A 23,854-nucleotide genomic window follows, 5' to 3' on the forward strand; every position below is an offset into this window, starting at 1 on the left:
CGGCCACTCACAACTCCACCTCTCTATAGAGCTGGCAGTTCCAGCAGCACAAACTCCCCTTGCCTTCAGCACCCAGGCAAGCCAGCCTCCAGGGATGGAAAAATCTGGGACATTTTATGAAGGAAGAACAGGAGCAGACAGCCTGGATAACTTGCAAAAGAGTTCCTGACCTTCCATAAAAATTACCCCGGTAAAAGGTTGGGGCTGCTTCCATGCATTGCTCATTTAAATATATTAGCATGCAATTCCATTTGTCTGCTGTGGTGAACAGTAAAAAGCCCCCAGAATCAGCAAAGTAGCCAGGTTGAGGGCGTGAAGAGTGGAATGTCGAGAGCGCTGGCTCGTATTTTAAATGGGACAGAGCGTGTGAAAAATAGGCACCGGTGCTGTCAGAAGTCTGTTTGTGGGAGTGGTTGCTCCCCTGGCAACCCGCCTAGCTACACTTGTGCCCAGAACCCCCTTGTGCATTGTCTGCTGAATAGCATGCTCGCTAAACTGGCTGGAATCAGTCCAAAAAAAAAAATGCACTTGCTGGCCCACTAAGTTTTGTGTATCAGGCCCTGAGTCTGACTCTGCGCCCAAATGTACTTATCAGATGAGCAGATATCCTTCAACAACTTGGCTGGCTTCTGTGAAAATCTTTGCATGACATATACTTAAAGTTGTACTGTACAAACAATTTCTTTGACAGATTCAACCAGCAGGGAAACAAAGAGATCAGCAATGCCTTTCTCTCTGTTTAACCTCCCATGTGTCCAGACTGACTAATAGGCCAGAGATGGTTTCTCTTATTATGAGGGTAGGTGTTTTGGTCATTGGCACATAAAAGAAAAAGAGGCTATTTTCCTAAACATTAAGAAGCCTGGAGGACACTGCTGAAGAAGTCCAAAAGGAGGACCCTAACAACAGACCTCTTAAAAAAGCATACATGCTCCTCTTAGAATGTGTACTAACACTTACAGGAGGAAGGATATTGAAAAGTAGTTAAAATAGAAAATCCTTTTTTTCAAAATCACAAAAAAAGCTACAGGGCATAGAAAGGTCTTGCATTACAGACTGAAAGCCAGTAACCTACAGTGCATGTGCAAGTCCATGGATGTGTGTGTAAAACGGGCAATTACAGACATGTAGGAGAGCTTCGCAGGCTCCTGCTGCTCTTCACTGGCCACGCACGAGACCGATGTTAAAACTGCGGCTCTGGACACTACTGTTCGGGTCGGGAGCTATTTCCCTAGAGATTTGAAGGGCGGATCTTGCACCCTTCCTCCAGCAGCAACCCCAATACGGGGACGTCAACGAGGCTGAAGCTTACCCCGATCTATCGACTTCTCCACTCAAGGATCCCCGGACCGCCTTTCCTCCTTCGTTCTCAAACTCCCCACCACCGCGTCCTACCTTTAAACTTCGCTTTCAGGTGGCCAGTGACCGCCCTGCAGTTTTCCTTCTCAGGCGTCCCGCCGCCACCACTGACGCAACGCCTTTCCCTCGGCCGCGTCCCGCCCTGCCGGAAACAGGAGGTCGCATCAGAGGGGGCGGGACGCCAGAGAAGGAAAGCTCAGACTGCGGGGCCGGTCACTCACGGGTGACCTGTAAGCTAAGTTTGAAGGTAGGATGCGGGGGGTGGGGCGTTTCAGATTGAGGGCGAGATGCCGGACGGGGGCTGGGGACTTGGGTTTGGAAGAGAGATACTAATGCTACCGAGGGGGGTTTGCGTGTGGGTTGTTGAGTGTCTGCTTTTTTTTTTTCGCTTTGCCTCTCACTGCACTGGAGACGTTGATACCTTGGGGCGGCTTCAGTTTCGTTGGTGTTCCCGTGTTGGGATTTTCCGGGAGCTGTCTGGAGGATGGGCGCAGCAGGACCGTGGGCGAAGAAGAGGGGAGGGGGTCCTCGGATGCGTGTGTGACATGGTATCTGTGGTTATAGGTGGTCCCTGGGATTTGGACAGCTTGTGTATATATTTCTGGAAAGAAGGGTTAAAAAAAAATTGCCCAAATCCGAGTGGTACAATAGCCATCAACTGAGGAGATTGAGACGCCCGGATGAGGATAGAGATCCTTACGTGTATTGATCCATCTATCCACGCCTTTAATAAGAACACATGAGTTTCTTTCTTACTTTTTTTTTTTTTTTTTTTTTATAAATGAGACTCTATCCTTTTTCTCTTAAAGATGTTGGAAGGGTTTGCTGGTTTGGGCCTGGATGTGAGAGATTGGATACTTTTAGTGTTTTAGGAGAGGGGTTTTTGACTGCTGTAGGTTTAGATTAATAGCAGTGTTACCACTTGCCTTTCCCCCTGCCTTTATAGGTCATTGGTTTATTAATCAGAACAAAGAATTTGTTGGGTTGACTGCAGACTCCCATTTGTTAGTTTGCTGAGCGCCTGGTTACTATTGATATGAGAGCACAAGTGAAAAACAATGATTTTAGCAATATTAAGCTGTGATCAGTAGCTGCTTCAAATAAACTGTTTCTACGGTATTATGTGGTCAGCTCTGATTCCTACTTGAATTTCTCACCTTATGGAGCTTGGCTCCTCAGAAAGCCTTATAAAGGAGTAGGGCATCTGGGGGCTTACAACATAAAAATGTAAATCATGGAATTCTAGGCTGTAATCTCACTATCACTCCCTGTGTGATTTTTAAACAAGCCGTATCCTTGTCCTCATTTAGCTCTGGTATAGTTAATCTGGTATAATCCTCTCCCCCACTCACCCACCCAAGTGTTGGAGAATGTCTGGCTACTGAGGGAACAAAAATTCTGGAGTGTTAAATGGCATAGACTAGTGTGTGAATGCACATTCCTTTAGCGGAGGGCTGGTCTTATGGGGTGCAGCCAGGGTGATTGCCCTGGACCCCTATGCTACAGTGGGCCCCAAACGTGCCCAAAGCATAAGGAGGCACAACCTGCTGGCGGGTTTTGGGGCCCCTTCCTCATTATCTACCCTGGGCCCCAGTGTGTCTAACACCAGCCCTGCTTTTTTTTTCTCTCTCAATAAGAAACAGAAACAGGCTCAGTAATTGACACACATTTCACATATGACAGCAAGCAGTGCTTTGGAATGCGGAATGAGTGAGAAAACTGACAAACTGCATTTATAGCTAAAAGGTGACTGACTGGTAATGGACTGAGGAGGTCAATGTCCCATTGTCCAGTTATATTTGCTGCAAAGTGTTTGACCATTTTAATTTGGATGTCTTACGTTCTTATGTAGTTTTGAAATGCCCTTACAGCAATGTTACTTTGCTCCGAGTAATGTTGTCTTGTGTCTGTGAAAATTTTCTGACCTATTTCAATAAAGGAATGCTTTTTCAGCATTGAAAGATATATATTGTGTTATGAATATGATCCTGTTTATATTGACTGTCTCTTTCCCTGAGGGGAGGGGGCAGTAACTACAGGGTTCTATGATATATAGAGTGGAGGAGCAGCCTGATGGTTAGAGCAGTGCACTGAGAATTGGGGAAGCCAGATTAAAAACCCTCTTCTGCCCCTTGTGAACTCTTGGGCAAGTCATTTAACCTTTCATTGCTTAAGGTATAAACTTAGATTGTAGCCTCCCTTCTAGAAACAGGAAAATACCTACTGCAACTGAATTAATGTAATTGAACTGCTGAGAAAAGGTGTAGGTTATCCTTGGTGCTCCCTTTTATGTTGCTATGTTTGTAGCATGGGTAACCAGAGCTGCTAGGCATGGTTTAAAATGACCCCATCCCTCTTGTAAGTGGCTGTTTGCATGACAGCTTGGTGGTCCTATCATGGGTTAGCATATCTAAAGGGAGGGTTGTCTCTGCAGAGTGTTCCCACAATGATTCATATGATGGCGGGGGGGAGGGGGGGTAGTGTTACTCTTGCCTATTAATATTTTCCTTTATTTCTGGCATGTATTTTTTGGCCTTTTTTTTTTTTACTGGTGCTCTGCTGTCATCATTTTTTGTTCAGTATTCTTTGAGATATTAGGATATTTTTTTAATGATGGTTTGTTTTCGTATTAATTAAGGGGTAAAATATTCAGCCAGTAGTGGAAAGCGATTTTTTTTTTTTTTGCTGCCGTTGGCTTTATGCCCAGATATTCAGTGTGCTTAACCAGTTAAGCGCTGATATTCAGTCAAAGATAAATATGACTGCTATTTAATTTTATTGGCAGAGTATGTGATAAAACCTTTGCAGGTTAGTTGTGACTGGGAAGGCTGGTTCTGTTGTGGGGTTTGCAGTAGGCTGTTTAGTATTTTAAATAGTTGATTGGTTGAATTTGCCAGTTCTATGTGTTGAGAGAAATATTGTTTTTTGGCTATTGTTAAAGCCTGGTGGTACACTGTGTTTCTAACAGTTGAGCCTGTATGATTGGTTGCGTTACGTTACAAATTTGTTAATATCGGAGAATTGTCCTTTGTGGTACCCAGTGTGCTGCTCCCTAGGTGTGCGCTTTTCTTGCCTACCTCTTACCCTGACTCTGGTGGTGACTTACAGGATTGATGCTGTGCTACTTTTTTTTTAGTTCTGTTTGACATATTGGGTGACTGTAGGAAGTTAATCATCCTCCAGGAACAGTGGCTGTAATTTAAAAAAAAATAATTTTCTTTGGGGTCCTTTTACCAAGCTGAGGTAAAAAGGGCCCTGTGGTAGCAGGGGGGGGGGGCATTATTACTGCAGCGGCTACCCCTAAAAAAGACAGGGCCAGGTGGTAAGTTAATTCTTACTGTGTGACCATCCGGGGGGGGGGGGGGGGGGCAGCACTTACTGCTACCCATTGAGGTGGCGGTAAGGGCTCCCGATTACTGCAGGTTAGAGCCATGCTAGAAATTACAGGATTATTTTCTGTAGCTGCAGAAATGGCGAGGCAGAACTACCACCAGTGATTGCGTTGGGCTGGCAGTAGTTCTGGGTTGCCTCGCGGCAAGCCTTTAGTAAAAGGGCCCCTTACTTTTTCTAGCTCTAGGTTGTTTATTTAAGGGGATGGTTTTCCCAAATTTTAATTGTAGTAGGGTCTGTAGACATTTTCCATGAAGATGCAGTTTTGGGGGAAATGAGTTTAATTCCTTTATTGCCTTTAGGGCTTTGAGATGTTGATTCATATTCTCTCAGCATGAGTGACTCGGGGGTTGTCTTTTATTTCTTTTTTAATTTATTTTTTTATTTGTGATGGATGGAAGCTGGAAGTGTGGTAGCAACTAATCTGTAAGTCAGATTTCTGTTGATAGATATTATGGTATCCAAAAATGAACTCTTTCTGTGAAGTAGCCAGGTGTGAATTGGCTTGAAGGATGTACATTTGTTTGAGACTTCTTTCATGGTCAGTGTAACAGTAATATCTGAATGGAGTGGTATCTATTCAGAAATGGCTCTGTGCAGTGGTGGCATGCAGATGTCGCTAACTGTTCCTGTGACCTGTAAATGGATGTCATAATTAAAACTGAAAAAATTGTGAGTCTGGATGCATGTAATGCTGTAATAGTTTCTTTTGTGTACTGATGATCCTAGGGTAGGTATCTTTAGAAATTAGTAATATGTAGTCATGCTATCTGCAGTGGAGAAGTTTGCCAAATCTTACTGCATTTTGACACAGCATGAAAAACTGATTGGGTTCAGGAGCTACTGCTGCTGAGATAAGCCACTTTGTTTTATTTGTAATAGTGTCTGGGGTTAAGAGGTAAGGTTTTAGATCTCAGAATTGTATATTAGAATCCATATACAATAGAGAAGAAGATTCCCCAAGTAGTGAGAAATATAATTAGAGACCAAGAAAATGTGGTTGAAGATACAGAAATATTCCTTATTGAATTGGATCCTTCTGGCCTGTATCTTGGTTGTACCAAGCTAGAATGCAGGGGGACATATTTGATTGTAATTGTCACAAATTTTTGTCCTAGAACACTGTGACTCATGGCATTTCAGGCCAGGAGCAAGTGCAGGGAGCTAACTAGTTACAGGGAGATTGGAACAACTTGCATGGAGCAACAGTTTCAACCCAAACCACAGTGATACAGTTTCATCTGGCTTCCAAGGATTTTGTGGTTAAAACTAAACATCAGTGAGAATGGAAAGGCTGAATGTTTCTGGTCAACAACCTGTGAAATTTTGGTGGTGCTGTGGATTATTACAGAGTTTGATGTTAAGATATAGGAAGGAGCCTTAGTCTTGTAGGAATAATAGAGGAAGATGACATGGCCCATCAGCAGAGTTGGTAGAGGCCAGCACTGCAGCAGATTTTTCACATGCTTGGGACAGATAGTGAAGGAGTAGCTTCCTGGTTAGAGAACTCAATTGACAAGCAGCAAAGCCAGGATTCAAATCTGCTTCATGTGATTTTGGGCAAGTCACTTAACTCTCCATTGTCTCAGGTACAAAATTAGATACTGATCCCTCTGGGCACAGGGAAATAACCTAAAGTACTTTGAATGTAATTAGCTTCATCTACTACAGGAAAAGGTGTGAGCGAAATCCAAATTAATAAATAAAGGGCTGTGATGGGAGCAGGGGTTGAGAATTGAGTACAAGACCTGAGGCTAAATTGATTAAAAGGGGCAACCACATTACCACATGCTTACAAGCATTAATGCGTGTTATTTATCAGAGGTTCCATCTTATTCAGTGGAACATGGTTACTAATAATTTGTGCTAATGCATTAGTACATTTTAATAAATCTAGCTTACAGTGAGAAGGGACCTAATATTGATTTAAACAAGGGAATTCATATAATCATGTATTGCATTTATTTAGATTCCTATGCTTTCATTCCAAAAAGTGATGAAGGGCAGGCTAACAACCATAATCTATAAAATACAGTTTTAAAAATCAATAATGGCAACACAAATATTAGAGGGCATAGAACCAGGACTGCCAGGGGGGCAGGGGGGACTAAATTCCCTGGGCCAGACCTCCAAGGGAGGGGAGGGGTTCAGGCCCGGTGCCTACTAGCTTCTTGCCTGCCTGCTTGCTTCCGCGTGTGTCCTTTCCTGCTCCTGCGGAAAGTTCCGCCCAGGACCTAGATGATTACATTAGTGTGATATTGCGCTAATGCAGTCATCTGGGTCATGACTCCTGACACGGAGAGGAGCAGGAGATGCTTGGCCCCTTGGAGGCACAGACAGAGAGGTAAAGGGGTGGGAGGGAGTGGCAGCTCGAATGTGGGGGGGGGGGGGGAGTGGAGCGCGGCAGTCCAGTTCTGCCCTGGGCCCAGCTGTGTCTCTCAGCGGCCTTGCATAGAACACCTGTTTTATTAGGAGAAGCTAACTTTTCAGCTTGGAGAAAAATCTGCTGAGATAGAAGTTCAGAAAACCATTAGTGAGGTGGTAAATTTATATAGGAAATGATACTTTAAACTGCCAACATAAAAACAAGAGGCTACCAGGGCTATAGAGTCGGTACACCAAACGTTGACTGATTAATTACAAAAACACAGGATATTTCTGTATGTATAAAATTAAGACTAATAGACCACAAACTATATTTATTTGAAGTTTGAACAAAGAACCTGAATAAAAAATGTGTAAAATGATAAATATATAATCATATATTATTATGTTGTAAGTTTTTATTTTGAAGCTGGAGTTGGTACATTTCTACCGACTCCACCCAAAATTGGTTCAGACTGACTCCACAGCCTTGGAGGATACTCAAGGGGGTGAATCTTATTTTGCAACTACATTCAAAGTGGTTTACATATATACAGGTACTTATTTTGTACCTGGGGCAATGGAGGGTAAAGCAAAATTAGAGCCTTAAGTTGTGTTAATTGTGCCTTAACGTGACTTAAAGGCCCTAAAGCTTCCTGACATAAAATACTGTAGCGATAAATAAGTTGCTGAGGGTTAGTTAGTAATGAGATGCAAGATATGCAAATGCCTCTCATTACAATGCAAATGCCCTAACATGACTTGCGGTGATACACTGCAAGTTGTGTTAGAGCGTGGTATTATTTTACGGTCCAGGAGCATCGGGCTGCAAAGCCATGGTCTGATGCTCCCAGGTCACAAGGAGAAGGTTTCCCACAGTCTTCTCTGCATCCTCCTGACTTCAACCCACCCTCCACAGGGGCTACCTTCACAAATCATTGGTGCTCCATGGGGGTGTCTGGAAGGGGTCTTGGCAGGACTGATGCCCAGTTGTTCCTGCCTTATGCTGCGCCACCTTCAAAATGGTGCAAAATGGAAATATGACCCCTAGCTGTGGTTGTGCCATTTGAATGCGCAGCACAAGGCAGGAGTGACTGGGCATCACTTCTGCTGAAGACTCCTCCCTCCCCCCCTAGACCCGGTCCACCAGTGATTTGTGAAGGTAGCCCTTGTGGGAAGAGGGGGGGCGGGAGGACGTTGTGAGGGGGGGGGGGCTGCTTAAGGTGGGCAGGCTGGGACAGTGGATCTGCAGGCCTGGGAGCATCGGGCTGCAGCTTTGTGGCCCAATGCTCCTGGGCCTCAGGAATAACGCTGCTTGCGAGAGAGCTTGCAAGCAGGATTATTCCTCTAAAATGGGAGTCAGCAACCTGCGGTAACCCCACGGAGAATCAATGTGTAGTAACAGGCAAACTTTTACAGGACCTGGATGAATTCCCACCTCCATGAAACTAATGACCAGTAGACTGAAAACAAATTGTAGAAAGATTTTTTTTTAATGCAGTACCTAATTAAGCAGTAGAACCTGTTGCCAGAGCATGTGATTAAAGCTACCAACATGGCAGGATTTAAAAGAGGATTGGACACGTTTTGGGAGGAAAAGTCCATAAAATGTTGTTAGCCAGGTAGACTTGGGAGAGCCATTGTTTATCCCTGGAAATGATCTATGAGAAATACATCTACATTTTGGGATCCGCCAGGTACTTATGGCCCAGATTGGCCACTGTTGAAGATAGGCTGCTGGGCTCGATGGACCTTAGTCTGACTCAGCATGTTTTGTTTTTCTTATGTTCTTATGCAAAGCTGTCAATATAAATTGCATCATAAAATATAGGCTTGCAAATCGTAAAGTACATGTACGTGATGCAGATGCATACAGTGACATAGAAGTAACCGCTAAGAAACTAAATTTAGGGTTCTTGTAGCTGAGGTTTATTGCACTATTTTGAACTCTGTTCTTATTCTTTGTTTTAATGTTGCAGTGTATTCTAATGCAGACAGTTGGGGTGGAGGAGTGGCCTAGTGGTTAGGGTGGTGGACTTTGGTCCTGGGAACTGAGGAACTGAGTTGGATTCCCACTTCAGGCACAGGCAGCTCCTTGTGACTCTGGGCAAGTCACTTAACCCTCCATTGCCCCATGCAAGCCGCATTGAGCCTGCCATGAGTGGGAAAGCGCAGGGTACAAATGTAACAAAAATAAAATAGATACTATTGGAGATTCTACATGGAATGTTGCTACTATTGGACATTCTACATGGAATGTTGCTATTCCACTAGCAACATTCCATGTAGAAGGCTGCGCAGGCTTCTGTTTCTGTGAGTCTGACGTCCTGCACGTACGTGCAGGACGTCAGACTCACAGAAGCAGAAGCCTGCGCAGCCACATTGGTGATCTGCAAGGGCCGACTTCTACGTGGAATGTTGCTAGTGGAATAGCAACATTCCATGTAGAATCAAATAGTAGCAACAGTGGAGGAGTGGCCTATTGGTTAGGGTGGTGGACTTTGGTCCTGGGGAACTGAGGAACTAAGTTGGATTCCCACTTCAGGCACAGGCAGCTCCTTGTGACTCTGGGCAAGTCACTTAACCCTCCATTGCCCCATGTAAGCCGCATTGAGCCTGCCATGAGTGGGAAAGCGCGGGGTACAAATGTAACAAAAATAAATTACACTGAAGCAGACTGTTGAAGTCTCAGCTGCAGGGCAAATTACAAAACACAAACCTCAGTTACTACTACTACTTAACATTTCTAGAGCGCTACTAGGGTTACGCAGCGCTGTACAATCTAATAGGCCTGTCCAGTCCCTTGCAGTTCCTTCTTTTAGCACTTTACCACTTTAGTTGCTGGTATAATGTGTTTCCCCCCCCCCCCAAGCAATTAGAGGGTCTCTTAACAAAGCTATAATCCAGCCTTACTTACAATTACATTACAGTGGTCTCAATGAACTATATCCGCTCACTTCAAGAAGGAGCACTTTGTATAGTTACTTTATTTGTAAATGTATTTTTTGTTTACTGAGTTGTAACAGTTATATAAATAAATATTCTAGTGAGTGCATCCTACAGATTTAGAATCCTCCAGTTCTTGCATCTTGAAGAGGTCACATGGGTGCCAAAATAGCTTCCGTTCCTTCAACACAGTGTGCATATGTGATGGTGTGGGAAGAGTTGTCATTTGTAGCTTGTATTCAGGTTGGAGGCTTGACACAACCTCAGAATGTGGTTGATAATACAATCACATTAGGCTCAGCAATAATGGAAAGACAGATTGGCAGATATCAGGGATTCTGTTTTGTTGGGGGTAAACTCCTTTTTTTTTTTCAGATATGCTTTAGGTAGGGAGCTCTATTTTGTTCTGCACACAGCTAGGTTCTATGTGTTGGTATCATATCCTTCCCAAATTGTCATGGGTTCCCACATCTGTTTGGGTTTTCAGGATCTAAATGGTGAACATGCACAAGAGAAATTTACTTTTCTGTCATGCATGTTCATTTTGGATATCCTGAAAATCTGACTTGTCTTGTGGTCACTAGCGAGGGTTAGTGAAGCCCTGACCTAGAGGTAGACAACAGCCACCCAGCACCTTGTTAGGTACTTTTTGGACTGTTCTGTTTGTGCTGAAATTGTCTGTTAGCCAGTAGTCTCAGTGTAAGCGTCAGGGAGGAGATGGGTGAGTTATTCGTTGAACAATTCTTGCAGTCTGTCAGCTTAGATATGAACTATAGCGTCTTCCTGATCTGAATATTTTTGTGGTGGCCTTCCACAGATTATAGCATACATGTCACATTCAGGAATAATAAATTGCCTTAAACTACTACTGATGCGGGGTGTTTTTATTGTGCTTTCAGATGATAGGCTACAGTTTAAGTTCCCAACTGTCTTTGAAATGTACTTTGAATAATGGCTGAAGATTCAGATTCCTGATATATTGTAGAAAATTTTTAATCCTTTCTTATTGCCTGTTGAGAGATCATAGACGGGAAGAACTATTACCTCTTCACATTCCTGGCATCGGAGATGTAGCTGTGCAAAATCTGCTTGGCCTTTATCTCAAAAGTGAAATTCTCACCAGCACTTTTCAGCTAATAAAGGCTTTGGTTTCTGGGCCCCTATCCAGCCCTGCTCAAGTTTGTTTGTCCCCCTTGAGAAAGATGTACTTTTGGGATTATTGAAACCAAGCTGTCGTCTTTATAGACCAATTGTTGGCAAAGATGCCTTACATTTTCAGTTGGTGCTTGGAGCTGGTATTTCTAGCAGGGAGGGTAGAAGGTGGTACAAATAAACAAATGGAATCTCATTCCTGATTCAGAAGTAACCTGAGGAAATACTACTTTATGGGAAGGGTGGTGAATTTGTGGAATGGCCTCCTAGTGGAGGTAGTGGAGACGAAAACTGTATCTGAATTCAAGAAAGCTTGTGAATTTGAATCATCAACCAACTATTATTCAAACTACATTTCAGAGACAGTTGTGAACTTAACTTATTGGATGAATTGACACAGTTTAACTTTTAAGCATTAATAAAGACATGCAGTACACCCTGCACCTCTAGGGGAGAGGAAGGGATGGTAGATGGCATGGCTGGACAGACTGGATAGACCATATGGTCTTTATCTGCCTACATTTTTCTATGTTTTTTTAATCATAGGAGCAAGAGCAGGGGCAGGGTTAGTGCTGTAGGGTGAATATGTTAGGGCCTTGGTGGGCTAGAGGTGTACCTGGTGTGAATGCTGCAGGGTAACAAACTGATGTAACTGTTTACTTAGATTTGATGAGCTTAAAGTACAGAGGTGTATACTAACGGAGGCTCTTATAGTTAAAATACACAGAAAAAATGAGACCCCTACATTTTTCCAAATAATCCAAAAACAAATGTACTATTAGTAAAAAAATATATATATTACTCATATTGACAGGTGTTACTGCAAGATGTTGTAAAAACTGGATGATCCCTGTTTTCAAAATGATGCCATTCAGGAAGTGACCATTAAGATCCATTTAACAAGATGGCATTTAGTCACTGGTGTCGAAGACTTCGTGAATGTGTCAAGGTTAAAGGAGGATACGTTGAACACAAATTATGAATTAACTAAGAAAAACAAATTATACTATATTTTTGAAGGTCATACTAAATGTTTTAAACAGTTGCAAAGTATTTTGAAACTACATAAGAAGTCCCATTTTTTTCCAGACACAGTGTAGAAAACCAGAATACTTTTGTGTTTGGTGTTTACAATTTCCCAGGTGCAGTCTGTCAGCTTTGTGATCTCATCAGGCATTGTCAATCTCCCCTCTGATTGGGTGATTCCAACAGTGCCTAATAGTGTGATTTGAGAATGGAATGTGGGGCTTGAGTGATGTGATAGGCTGATGTTTAATCAAGCCTCTGCAGCTGGAAGGAGCTCCCCCAAATCCCCAGTCCTACCCATGTTGTGTGTAACGAAGACTGATTGGGAAGTTCCTCGAGATCCTCATCTTGCATTGGGTTGGAAGGACGGGATGGTGATGAGGGACTGCTCCCACGTGAGAGCCCTCAGCATGCATGGTGGGCCCTGCAGCTGAAGAAATGCGGAGTATGGCCCTTCTGCCAGTCTTGCTATAGTGCTGAGACTGAGAGCACATGTGGTTTCAGATTTTGTTCTTGCTTTTATAGTATTGTTAAACTCACTTTCAGACTGACTATTATTGGACTTTCTAGAGGCAGGTCCAAAGTCACAAGGAAGCAGTATTTGAACCCTGGCTTGCTTGGTTCTCTCCACACTGCTCTGACCATTATGTTACTTCTCTGCTTAAAGGAATTACGACTAAGCCAAACTGAACTATTGTCCTCCAGAGTTGTGTGCTTGTTGTACTGGTCATAATCTATTATGACAAACTGTAGCAAACAAATGTGCCAGAGCTGTTTTCTAATAAAGGGTTGCATATTTGTACAGTTATACTCATTCAGTCTTGGAGCATTGTGGGTGCTTTGTGGCATCTCTGGCAGGAATAGTTGCTCTATGGTAAGACATTAGCGGCACTTGTCTGTTGATGTGAGAATGGAGATCAGGTTTGCTTGGACACTGCAAAGAAGGGCAGGATAGGTGGTGTGTCATTGTTGGTGTACAAACCGCTTGTGCTGACAAGATGGATGCAGGCAGGGTGTTGCCTTCTCTTTGGAACTTTGCATAATAAAGAGCAGGCAGCTGCGTTTCTCCTTTTAATCATTCCAAAAATTAGCATTCAAACAAGCCTTTCTTCCAGAGCAGATCCAGCATGCTTTGCAATCAGGGACAGGCACAGTGCAGAGCAGCTGTCAAACAGGAGAGCTCCAGTGTAGCTGTGAGTATGCCTGTGGATAGAAGCATAATTTCAGATTACTCAAAGGTAGCTAATTAATGAAATAAAGCAACTGGAAAAGGTTGGGGTATGCTTGGGGAATGAGCAGAGATATTATCACCAGGAAAATGGAAGCAATGTTGCTGTTGTACAATTCACTTGTTAGTTACTGGTGAGTATTTTAGGCAGTTCTGGAGGCCCTATTCTATGTGAGGACATTGAGAAGATAAAAGCAGCTCAAAAAAAGGGATTACTGAAAGGATACAAGGGCCTGCAACACAGACCCCACAAAGGGAGGTGTAAAACACTCAAAAGGTACTTGTGGGAGGAAAAAAAGGTATGGGAGACATGATAAAACTATGCATATATTTTAACAAGTTTCAACACATCAAAAGAAGGGGCAATTTTCAATAGAAAAGGAAATAGATATAAATTTTGATGTTGGGGGGAGGAAGTTCAAAGAAAAACAAGAAACTATTTGCCCCCCCCCCCCCCCCCCCGATACTCAAAACCATTAAGCGACCAGGAACAGCACCTGGCCAGTTAACTAGCACTTAACCGGCTATCTGGTGATATGTAGCGGGGGATAGCTGGTTATCGCCCGCTGAATATTCCCGGTTAGTGTTTAGGAGATAACCGGCTATATTGTGTGATATATCCGGCTATCCCCAAATATTCAATTCATATCCGGCTATTGTAAGTGGCCATATTGGGCCGCTTAAATAATTATTGGGCCGCTTAAATAACTGGTTTATCTTGAACTGGTTTAAAGTTAACTGGCCATCTTCACATATCAATTTAAATCGGTTAATTATAAACAGGAAGTTCAACACCAGCCACCGGAAACAGCCTGGCATTAAATATCCGGGCTGACTGCTGACCGCGGGTGTTAGCTGGGCTCCCTCCTCTGATACGAATATCGGCCCCTTCTTTCCCGAGAAGGAACATACTACTGGTAGAGGTACTAGCAATAACAACTGTGAAGCATGTGTGAGACAGGTCTAGAGGACAGTGGTAGAAACAAGGGCAGAAGGCCGCAGCATTGGAAACAACTCTCTCGTCAGTTGCTCAAGAGCAGATGCAAAAGGAGAGGTGATGAAGAGAAAATAAGGTGCAGGTAAAGGAGGCATGAGCTAGTGACATCTGAAGTCATGGGATAGCAGGGTGGGAACCAGCAAGCCAGTGGCGTACCAAGGGGGGGCGGTACGCCCCGGGTGCACGCCGCTGGGGGAGTGCCGCGCGCCGGTCAGCGTTGTTGTTTTCCATGCTCCCTCTGCCCCGGGGCAGAGGGAGCATGGAAACCAACGACACTGACCGGCGCGCGGCACCCCCCCCAGCGGCGTGCACCCGGGGGGGGGGGGTTCTTTCGCCGGGGGGGGGGGGTCGCGCTGCACCCGAAGGGGCGGGGCGCATCGGCGATCCGCCCCGGGTGTCAGCGCCCCTCGGAACGCCACTGCAGCAAGCTACTGCTCTCTAGAACGCAGTCAAGCTGACTGGATATGGGGCATAGAAACCAGATATTAAGGCACCAGCCTCACTAGTTTTGTTGGCTGCTTAGATGATGATGAAGCTTCAGACATGGGGAAGTGGGAAGGTCTGGGGGTTGGCTCAAGTATGGGAAAAGGAAACTTGTTTGCTCATCTATCCAATACACTAATGAACCTGAGAAGATAACACCAAGGTGTATTTTCAAAGCACTTAGATGTTATAGTAACCTATGAAACTTTGTAACTCTGTGCTTTGAAAATGAGCCCTGCTGTTTTAGATAAGGAGCGATATTCCAAAAAGTGTTAGGAATTATGAGGAAAGAAAGAAATAATAAAATAATGTCTCTGTATTGCTCCATGGATTGAATGCATCTTTCGTATTATGTACGGTTTTGGTCTTTGCATCTCTGAAAAGATATAGTGGAATTAGAAAAGGTACAGAGAAGGGTGACCAAATAATTAAGGATGGAATGCTCTCATCTGAGGATATAGTAAAAGCAATTAGCATGGTTCCTGGAAGAAAAGTATATAAATCTTTATTAAGGTGGGGCATGAATAGGTTTTTCTCCCCCATTTTTATTATCTGAGCTCTGATATAGGACTTTGGCCTAATAACTTCTATTTTCACACAAATCTTTGGCTAACAGCTAGCAGTCTCAGAGGGAAGTTGGAGTATGAGGAAAATGTAGATGGGTGTAGTGGTCAGAATATGAGAATATTTTTATTTGGCTCTTGATATACTGCTGAAGATGCAAGAGCTTGTCAAACATAAACAAAATTACAAAAGAAGTAAGAATCAGAAATGGGGCTTAAGAAGTGACATCACAGGAATCTGGTTAAAAAAACAGGTTATATATATATTTTTGTTAATTAATAATTTTACATTTCCATCATCATAACAGAAATAGGAATTGATGTATAGTAAAAAAACAAACAAACCATGAATCTCATCTTAAAACAGAACCTGCCATCATGCCAACATCAAGGAAGAGGAGAATTCAGGAAAATCAAAGCTGTTCCATATATCAAGGTGTCATTGTCTTAATGTACTACTCCTACAGGGCATCATTTCTCTTAAGGAAATTTTCTAATTGAAAAGGTTCCCAAAATATTAATCCCTTGGAAAGTAATAAGACATTTACACAGATATTTAAGGGAAAAGGTTATAAGCGCTTTCTTGACCATAACTCTACATGTTAGAGTATGACATTCAGGAGGTAGAGCACTTCACAAAAAGGGGTCCCATATAGGAAAAAGCTATGCTTGTTGATATGTTTAATTGCAAGCAAGACAGAGGATGGAAGTGTCATCAATGCTGCTGCTTGTGTCTGGTTTATTGTAAAACTGAATAAATATAAAATTAAAAAAAAACCCACACAAGCAATGCTGCTTGAGATGATCTAAGGCAGGGCTTCTCAACCCAGTCCCTTGGGATGCACCCAGCTATTCAGGTTTTTAGGATATCCACAAGGAATATGCAGGAGATAAATTTGCATGCACTGTCTCCATTGTATGCAACTCTGTCATGCATATTAATTGTGGCTATCTTGAAAACCTGACTGGCTAGGTATGTCCTGAGCACTGGGCTAAGAACCATAGATCTAAGGAAATGCAGAGGAGAGTAGCATGATCATAGCAACTATAGTTGTGCTCGATTATCTGTGAGCAAAGACTGGTGAATCAGCATCAAGGTCTTGTATTTAATTTTCCTTGGAACTGATAATTAGTGTTCCTATGTTAAGAGTGGAGTTACGTGATCATAATGGCTGGTTTTATGGATCAGCTTGACTGCTCTTGTTTGTATTTAAACCACAAATTAATGGTCTCTTTTATAAAGGGAAAGGGAAATGGGACTTGAGATATACCGCCTTTCTGAGGTTTTTGCAACTACATTCAAAGCGGTTTACATATATTCAGGTACTTATTTTGTACCAGGGGCAATGGAGGGTTAAGTGGCTTGCCCAGAGTCACAAGGAGCTGCAGTGGGAATTGAACTCAGTTCCCCGGGATCAAAGTCCACTTCACTAACCACTAGGCTACTCCTCCATTTTTAGCTTGTGCCAATGATTAGTGTGCGCTAAACGTTAGAGATGCCTATTACGCATATTTTCAAAGCACTTAGCCTTCCAAAGTTCCATAGAAACCTATGAAACTTTGGAAGGCTAAGTGCTTTGAAAATATGCCTGTCCCTATGGGTGTCTCTAGGGTTTAGTACACACTAATCATTAGCATGCATTAAAAATGCTAGCGTGCCTATGTAAAAGATCTTCTAATTTAGCTGGTAAGCTGCTATAAACATGGTAATAACTGAGCAAAGAGTAGTGTTTTCAGGTTGACAACCACTTTGTTAATCTGCAAACAAAATGACAGTTTTTGATCAAAAGAAACCCTAAAATCCATAACTTTTCACAAAAAGATAATAGGGTATCTTTGATCATAACTGAAATTGATGTGGCTGATTTGGGTTGTTGAAAAAGAATAAAACACTGTCAATAAACTGCGTAGTATCAGTCAAGAAAGAAAACACTATCCTTTGTGGGTCTCTTTGTGCCTGGGTTTGTCCTGTTCTTACAGAGCTGCTGACTGGCTGTGACTTGTTACTTCTGTGTGACCAGACAGCTGGGGCTTTCTAATGAATCCTAGTACAGGCTCCTGCTGTCTATATGAACTGACTTGCTGCTGCTGTTGTCCATATGAACTGACTCAGATTTGGAGCAATCCTGCTGGCAGACCTATTTATAATTCAAAAACAACAAATACTATCCTCATATAATGTAAACAGCAAAATTAAGGTGGAAGGAAAAGCCTCAAAGAGCTCCAGGCAATAAAGACACCTTCAGAGCTATAGGACTCGTGATCATCGGCATAAAAACCTCTCTTACCTTCTTCTGTATACTTTTTCTTTTAAATCTTCAATTTGTCAAATTAGTAAATCAATCATATCCAAAAATCATTGCTTTAAAAAAAACATAATTGTGTTTTTAATTCAAAACTGTTGCATCTTAGCAACTCAGCTCTTTGTTGGCTATAGGATCATGCACTTATCTGAATCTCCTATGCTGTCAGCAAAATCCCCAAACCAGCATTGGCGTTTCGCTCTCACTGTTTCAAGTTGGGTTTTGAAGGAGATTCATAGTTAATATCTGAGATGAATTTGTATGCAGTGGGCCTCCGTGGTGGATCTCCTGCAAATCCAATTGGCAGGGGCTAGGGAGAGGGCAGTTGGCATCATTAGGGAAGCCTGGTTGTAAGTTCATCAGAAGGTTATATACAGTAGCAGTTTAATATGCAATGAGTTTAACCTGGTTTGAGACATTCTTCGTTAACAGTTTTGGGTGGGCAAGAGATGGGGCCTGAATGTGAGCTAAGTGGGGCAATTTGTATATCACATTGCCATGCTGAGCCGGACCAAGTTCCATGAAACCCGGTCTCCAACAGTGGCCAGTCTTGAGTCACAAGTACCTGGTAGATCCCAAAAGTAGATTTATTTCTCATGGTTTAGAGCCACATGAGCATCAGGCACTGATGACGTTTTCCACAAAACACCTGATTAGGTCTGAAGGCATATCAGTGTCCCATGGAAGACTGGTTGGGAAACACTTCCCTAGAACACTAGTACACCTCCTACTGGGAAAACGGAACAAGATGGGTTGCTACGAATCCCTGTACAGACGGTACATGATAGCGGAGCACTGCACCACAAGAGGAGTTCAATGATCCTGTCATAGGACCTTCTACCTCCACAACAGCACAAAAGAGGCTTGGTGACCCTACCATATCACCCAAGAGCTTTCCAGCTCTGTTTTCCACATTCTCCCACTATAGGAGGTAGTGGGGGGGGGGGGGGGACAGAGAGGGGACTGCAGGATAGAGAGGTGGGAGGTAGAGAGCATACGTTTTCCACATCTATGTGTATCCATGCAAATTTGTTTTGCAAATATGCCTTTGTCTGCCCCCCCCCCCCATCTATGTGTAAACAACACAAAAGTATGTGCACCTCTGGGCAGTGCTTATAAGTGTCTATTTCTGTATGGAAAACACTGCTTTATTTGCAAAACGGCTTGTAAAATTACTCTATAGATATCTACCCACAAACCAAAGTTTGATATGTAAAAGATGATGTCCAATTTTGTGTTTTTACAGGATAGTACTGGGAAGGGTGGTGGTAGGGTGAAATGATTATTATCAACATTTCAGTGGTGGGGGGGGGGGGGGAATGATTTGAAAAATAATTGAATGGATGTAAGGCTGAAAGTTGGCCTTGAGCACTTCATAACTCTTATTTATTTATTAAAAAATTATATTCTGCTGGTTACCATCAGTCCTCAATAGATTCTGTGCTGACATATGAGACAATAAAAAGACACGCAGCATCATAAAACAATCATAAACAAGGCATAATCAACATGACAAATAGCAGTTCTGTTGCAGGACTCCTTGAGGGTAATTTTATATATCATCCTCCATATGTGATGCCTGAGGTCTATGTGTGTAGAAACCTAGCGCAGGGACGTGATATGTGAGTACTTTATTAAACAAACCATTTATACCTGCCTTGTGTGTGAGAATTTGTGTTGCTACTGGTGGGATTGCAGGAGACTGAGGGGCCCTTTTACTAAAATTTAGCATATTAATGTACGCTAAGTGCCACTTGGCCCATAGGTATAATTTAGGATGTGCAGCTAAGCTTTAGTAAAATGGCCCCATAAACTATTAAGGCACTTAAGCATTTTTTGAGAATTATTTTAGGCTCTCCGTTATAAAATCTTTCCCTTCCCCCACCTGTTCTACATCTTGGTGACTTAGGCCTCTTATGGGGAATCCCATGTCTTGTGTGCAGGAGAGGGTATGTCAGTCCTTGGAATTTTGGTGGGACAGAACTGTTGTGCTGAATGGCAGATAGCAGGCTAGACTTCCACCTAAGGAATAAAATATTTGAAAGTATTTGCTATGTCTTTTTTTTGGCTTTGGCCATCTTTCATATCCCTTCAGCAGGTTGGAAAATATCCACAATTACATTCAGGAAGTCAGATGCAGAGAGGAGCAACAATTCCTAGAAAACTGGCAGCTTAGGCTCCTTTTCTAGTTTAGGCTCTGATTGGAGACATGCTGCAGGGAGAGAGAGGATGTGGTAATTCAGGACTGAAGAATGCTTGGGCAGAGTGGGGTGGGGCATTATGCACTTTCTCCAAAATACCATCTTTAATTTACTGTGTAGCAGTTCTCTGGGCCTCTCTGAGAATCTTTCAGTAGCAGCATGATGCGATAACATACATTACCCCATGTATCACAGGTGCCATTGAATAAAATGGGACCCCCTGAGACATACCACACACTGTGTTAGCGTGCATTATGACATCTGACCGTAGACTGTATCAGTGTGCTCTGGTCTTGGTGGTGGAATTCTGCTAGGTCAGGCTATGCTGCTGACCTTTAGGAACTTCCACAGGTCTGGAAGGTGGAGCATCTGCCCTCTACTGCAGTGTTTCCCAAGTCCAGTCCTGGAGTACCTCTTGCCAGTCAGGTTTTTAGGCCCTCCACAGTGAATATAGATTAGCTTGATTTGCATACACTGCCTCCATTATGTGCAAATCTCTTTCATGCATATTCATTGTGGATATCCTGAAATCTTGACTGGCAAGGGGTACTCCAGGACCGCACTTGGGAAACACTGCTCTACTGGACCCTCTCTGGTGCTATTCTTTTCTTTTAAGAAAACTACCACTGATTAGCCTTAAGAACTCACCAGTGATGGTTGAAGAATGAGTATGAAAAGGGCTAATGGCTTTATTTATTTTAATGTCAAATATGTAATAACATATTCAGTGGAGCTTGTAGTATATAAAGTGCAGTATTTACACAACTCATTTCAATATTTAGTGAATGAAGTGATTTGGTATCTCTGTGGTTTCTTCTTAGATGTAACGGGGTGGGGGGGGGGGGGGTGGCTGGGGAAAGGGACAGGTAGCCTAGTGCAAATTCTCCATAGTGTAGAGCAGGGTGGTAGTAACAGAAGCCGGAGTAGATGGGACAGCTAATTAACACAGTAAGTGATGGCAGATAAAGACCTGTATGTTCAATCTAGTCTGCCCAATAAGATGATTAGAGTGCTGGCCAAATGGGGCTTATCTCATAGCAAAGCAGCTGTGGAAAAGTTCAGGAGAGTGTTGTGCACTGACACAGGAGGAAAGGAAAAGCACTCAAAAGTGATGTCTGATTATAAAGTAGTTTATTTAACAACCAATGAATTGGTTAGTCACTGTGGGAGACAAAGAGCTGGGCTTAACTGACCAGGAAGGCTCTTCCAATATTCTTAAAGCAACAGTGGAATCAGACTGTAAGTACTGGGAGTCCTGTAGCTATTTCTCCTGGATGTCTTCTGCTTATGTGCATTTTGGAAGCTTTGTCTTTGTCTTCTAATCATCCTTTTCCTCTTCTGTTTTGTATCTGCAACCACAGAAGTGTACCAAACAAGGATTTAGGAGCCTTTCACTTCCTCTGTTTTTTTGCATTTCAAACATTCCAAAATGTTCAACTTGATCAAGAAAGATCGAGACAAAACTGGATCTCGGAAGGAGAGGAAGGAGAAGGATAAGAAGGAGAGGATGTCCGCAGCTGAGCTGCGGAGCCTTGAGGAGATGAGCCTGCGCAGAGGATTCTTCAATCTGAACCGTTCCTCCAAAAGGGATTCCAAGAGTAGACTGGAAATCTCCAACCCCATTCCCATCAAAGTGGCTAGCAGTTCGGACTTGAACCTTACCGACATTGAGTCAGACACGGCAAGCAACCGAGGCAGTGGCCACCTGAGCACGGCCAGCTCCAGCGATGACCTGAAGGGTGATGACATTAGCTTTAAGGGTTCTGTCCTGCAGCGGGCAGCCAAGTTTGGCTCACTGGCCAAGCAGAACTCACAGATGGCTGCTCAAATGGTCAAGAGGTTCTCTTTCTCTCAGAAGAGCAAAGACGATAGCCTTTCAGAGCCAACCACACCATCACCTCAAATGGAGAACCAGCTGCTGACACAAAGTCTTCCTGGGCCAATGGGCAAAACCTTCCCAGCTGACCTGAGGCTGCCAGCCCTGCTACCACCACAGCCTCCTGAGCCCCGGCAGCTGGAGCTTCAACGCCGGAACACAGGTGACTTTGGTTTCTCTTTGCGAAGGACTACCATGTTAGACCGGGCCCCTGATGGTCATGTTTACCGAAAAGTGGTACACTTTGCTGAGCCTGGAGCTGGGACAAAGGACTTGGCCCTGGGGTTGGTGCCGGGTGACCGCTTGGTTGAAATTAACGGGCGAAACGTTGAGAACAAGTCCCGGGATGATATTGTGGAGATGATTCGGCAGTCAGGGGACACAGTAAAGCTGAAGGTGCAGCCTATCCTGGAGCTGAGCGAGCTGAGCCGCTGCTGGTTAAGGAATTGTCGAGGGCTCCGCAAGGAGGCTTGTGAGGTGAGCAAGGGCTGGGGCTGGGATGGAGATGGCAGTACCTGTAACTGGGAGTCATGAACATATAAAGACATAGGGAGGGTTTCTTCTTTGTAGATGTAGCCTTTGTGTTGTGTTTGGTACACAAGGGCTTTCTGCTCTGTTAGCTTCTTTTAAAGTTATAAAAATGTCCTTGTATCCTGTCTGATTTTCATATTGTTGACAAAACCACATGCCTTTTCCTTCCAGGTATGCAATACAGGTTTCCAGCAGTGTGTACTGTATGTCAGACCCTTTTCAGGAGGCTACCTTCATTGTTGTGAAAGGAGCAGTGTGGGGAAATTACATGCTGCAGTGCACCTCCCCCCCTCCCAGTCTATGTCAGATGGGAAGGCAGGATACTGTGCTGAGTGGAGGGATCTGGCCTTTGCACCTGTGGTTCTTGCACTGTGAAAGTAGCACTGCTCACTATTGGGAGGAAAACGTCATGGGGATGGCATTGATTGTGCCCTAAGGTAATTGACATGGTGATTTTACCTCCTAATGGAAGTGTGTTCTGGAATGACAGGGTCTGGCCATTCCTGGCACACACCCTGCTTAGCAAGATACACAGGGGCTATATTTCTTCAAGAATGGCTTGCATCAGTGCCCACAGATAGGTGCCTTCTGCAACTTTTCTTTGGCACTAACTTTTAATCCCTTCAAAGGGAATTTTATAACAGAGTGTCTATACAAATTTGGAAAAGCATCTATTGTATGCCAACTCATTACAAAGTAGTAAAAACTTTATATAAGAAAGATAATAAATTTAAATCAATTTTTAAAAAATTTAGTAATAAATATTTTGTATATGATAATTTAACAAAGTGGGCTTTTATTATAGTAAAAATCAATTACTGAAGACATAAATAATTGAAAAATATTTTTTGCTCGGCGCTAGTTTGAAGATTTTCATTATTCTTTTGGGGACCTATGTTTACACTTTTGAAGCACTGTTTCATTTTTTTTTTAAATGCTTGTGTTACGATGGTCCAAAACATTTTTTAATGATAAGAGTTTGGGTTCACTTGGATGTTTAGTGCTGTACTTAAAACCATTTTTGATTTTTATTCTATAAAGGCAAAACACTTATGGATGTGTCTTTTTAAAATAGGCGTCTAGAATAATGCCCAGTAGTGCACAGATGTTCCTGCACCAAATTTATACCTGCTTCAAGGCGGGGGTGGGGGGAGCCTTCTGTGCGGCACCACCCAAACACTGCGCCTATGTGTGATCTACACAAGAAAGAGTAGGGATGCTGCTGTGGACATATGTATTTGTATGTGGATTTCTACCTGTTTCTTGTTTGTTTCTAGGGACTTTAATCACTTTTTCTCAGATAGAGACACATTTACTCTTTCAAATAGTTTGAGTAGGGGGCACTCTATGAAACAAACTGGTAGCATATATAAAACAAATTTTAAGAAAGTATTTTTCAGTCAAGATATAATTCAGCTGTGGAATCTGTTGCCAG

At 43.1% G+C, this 23,854-nt stretch overlaps 1 protein-coding gene across 1 annotated transcript in view; it reads left to right on the forward strand.

Annotated features, from left to right (window-relative positions):
• The first annotated feature begins 1,535 nt into the window (after positions 1 to 1,535).
• Positions 1,536 to 23,854, forward strand: part of MYO18A (myosin XVIIIA) — a 278,083-nt gene continuing 255,764 nt past the window's right edge. The window contains exons 1-2 of the mRNA XM_030185913.1: positions 1,536 to 1,606; positions 21,374 to 22,365. Coding sequence (XP_030041773.1) covers positions 21,442 to 22,365 — 924 coding nt within the window. The 5' untranslated portion in view covers positions 1,536 to 1,606; positions 21,374 to 21,441. The remainder of the gene's footprint in view (positions 1,607 to 21,373; positions 22,366 to 23,854) is intronic.

Source organism: Microcaecilia unicolor, chromosome 13 (assembly GCF_901765095.1).
Source record: "Microcaecilia unicolor chromosome 13, aMicUni1.1, whole genome shotgun sequence".
NCBI classification, from domain to species: domain Eukaryota; kingdom Metazoa; phylum Chordata; class Amphibia; order Gymnophiona; family Siphonopidae; genus Microcaecilia; species Microcaecilia unicolor.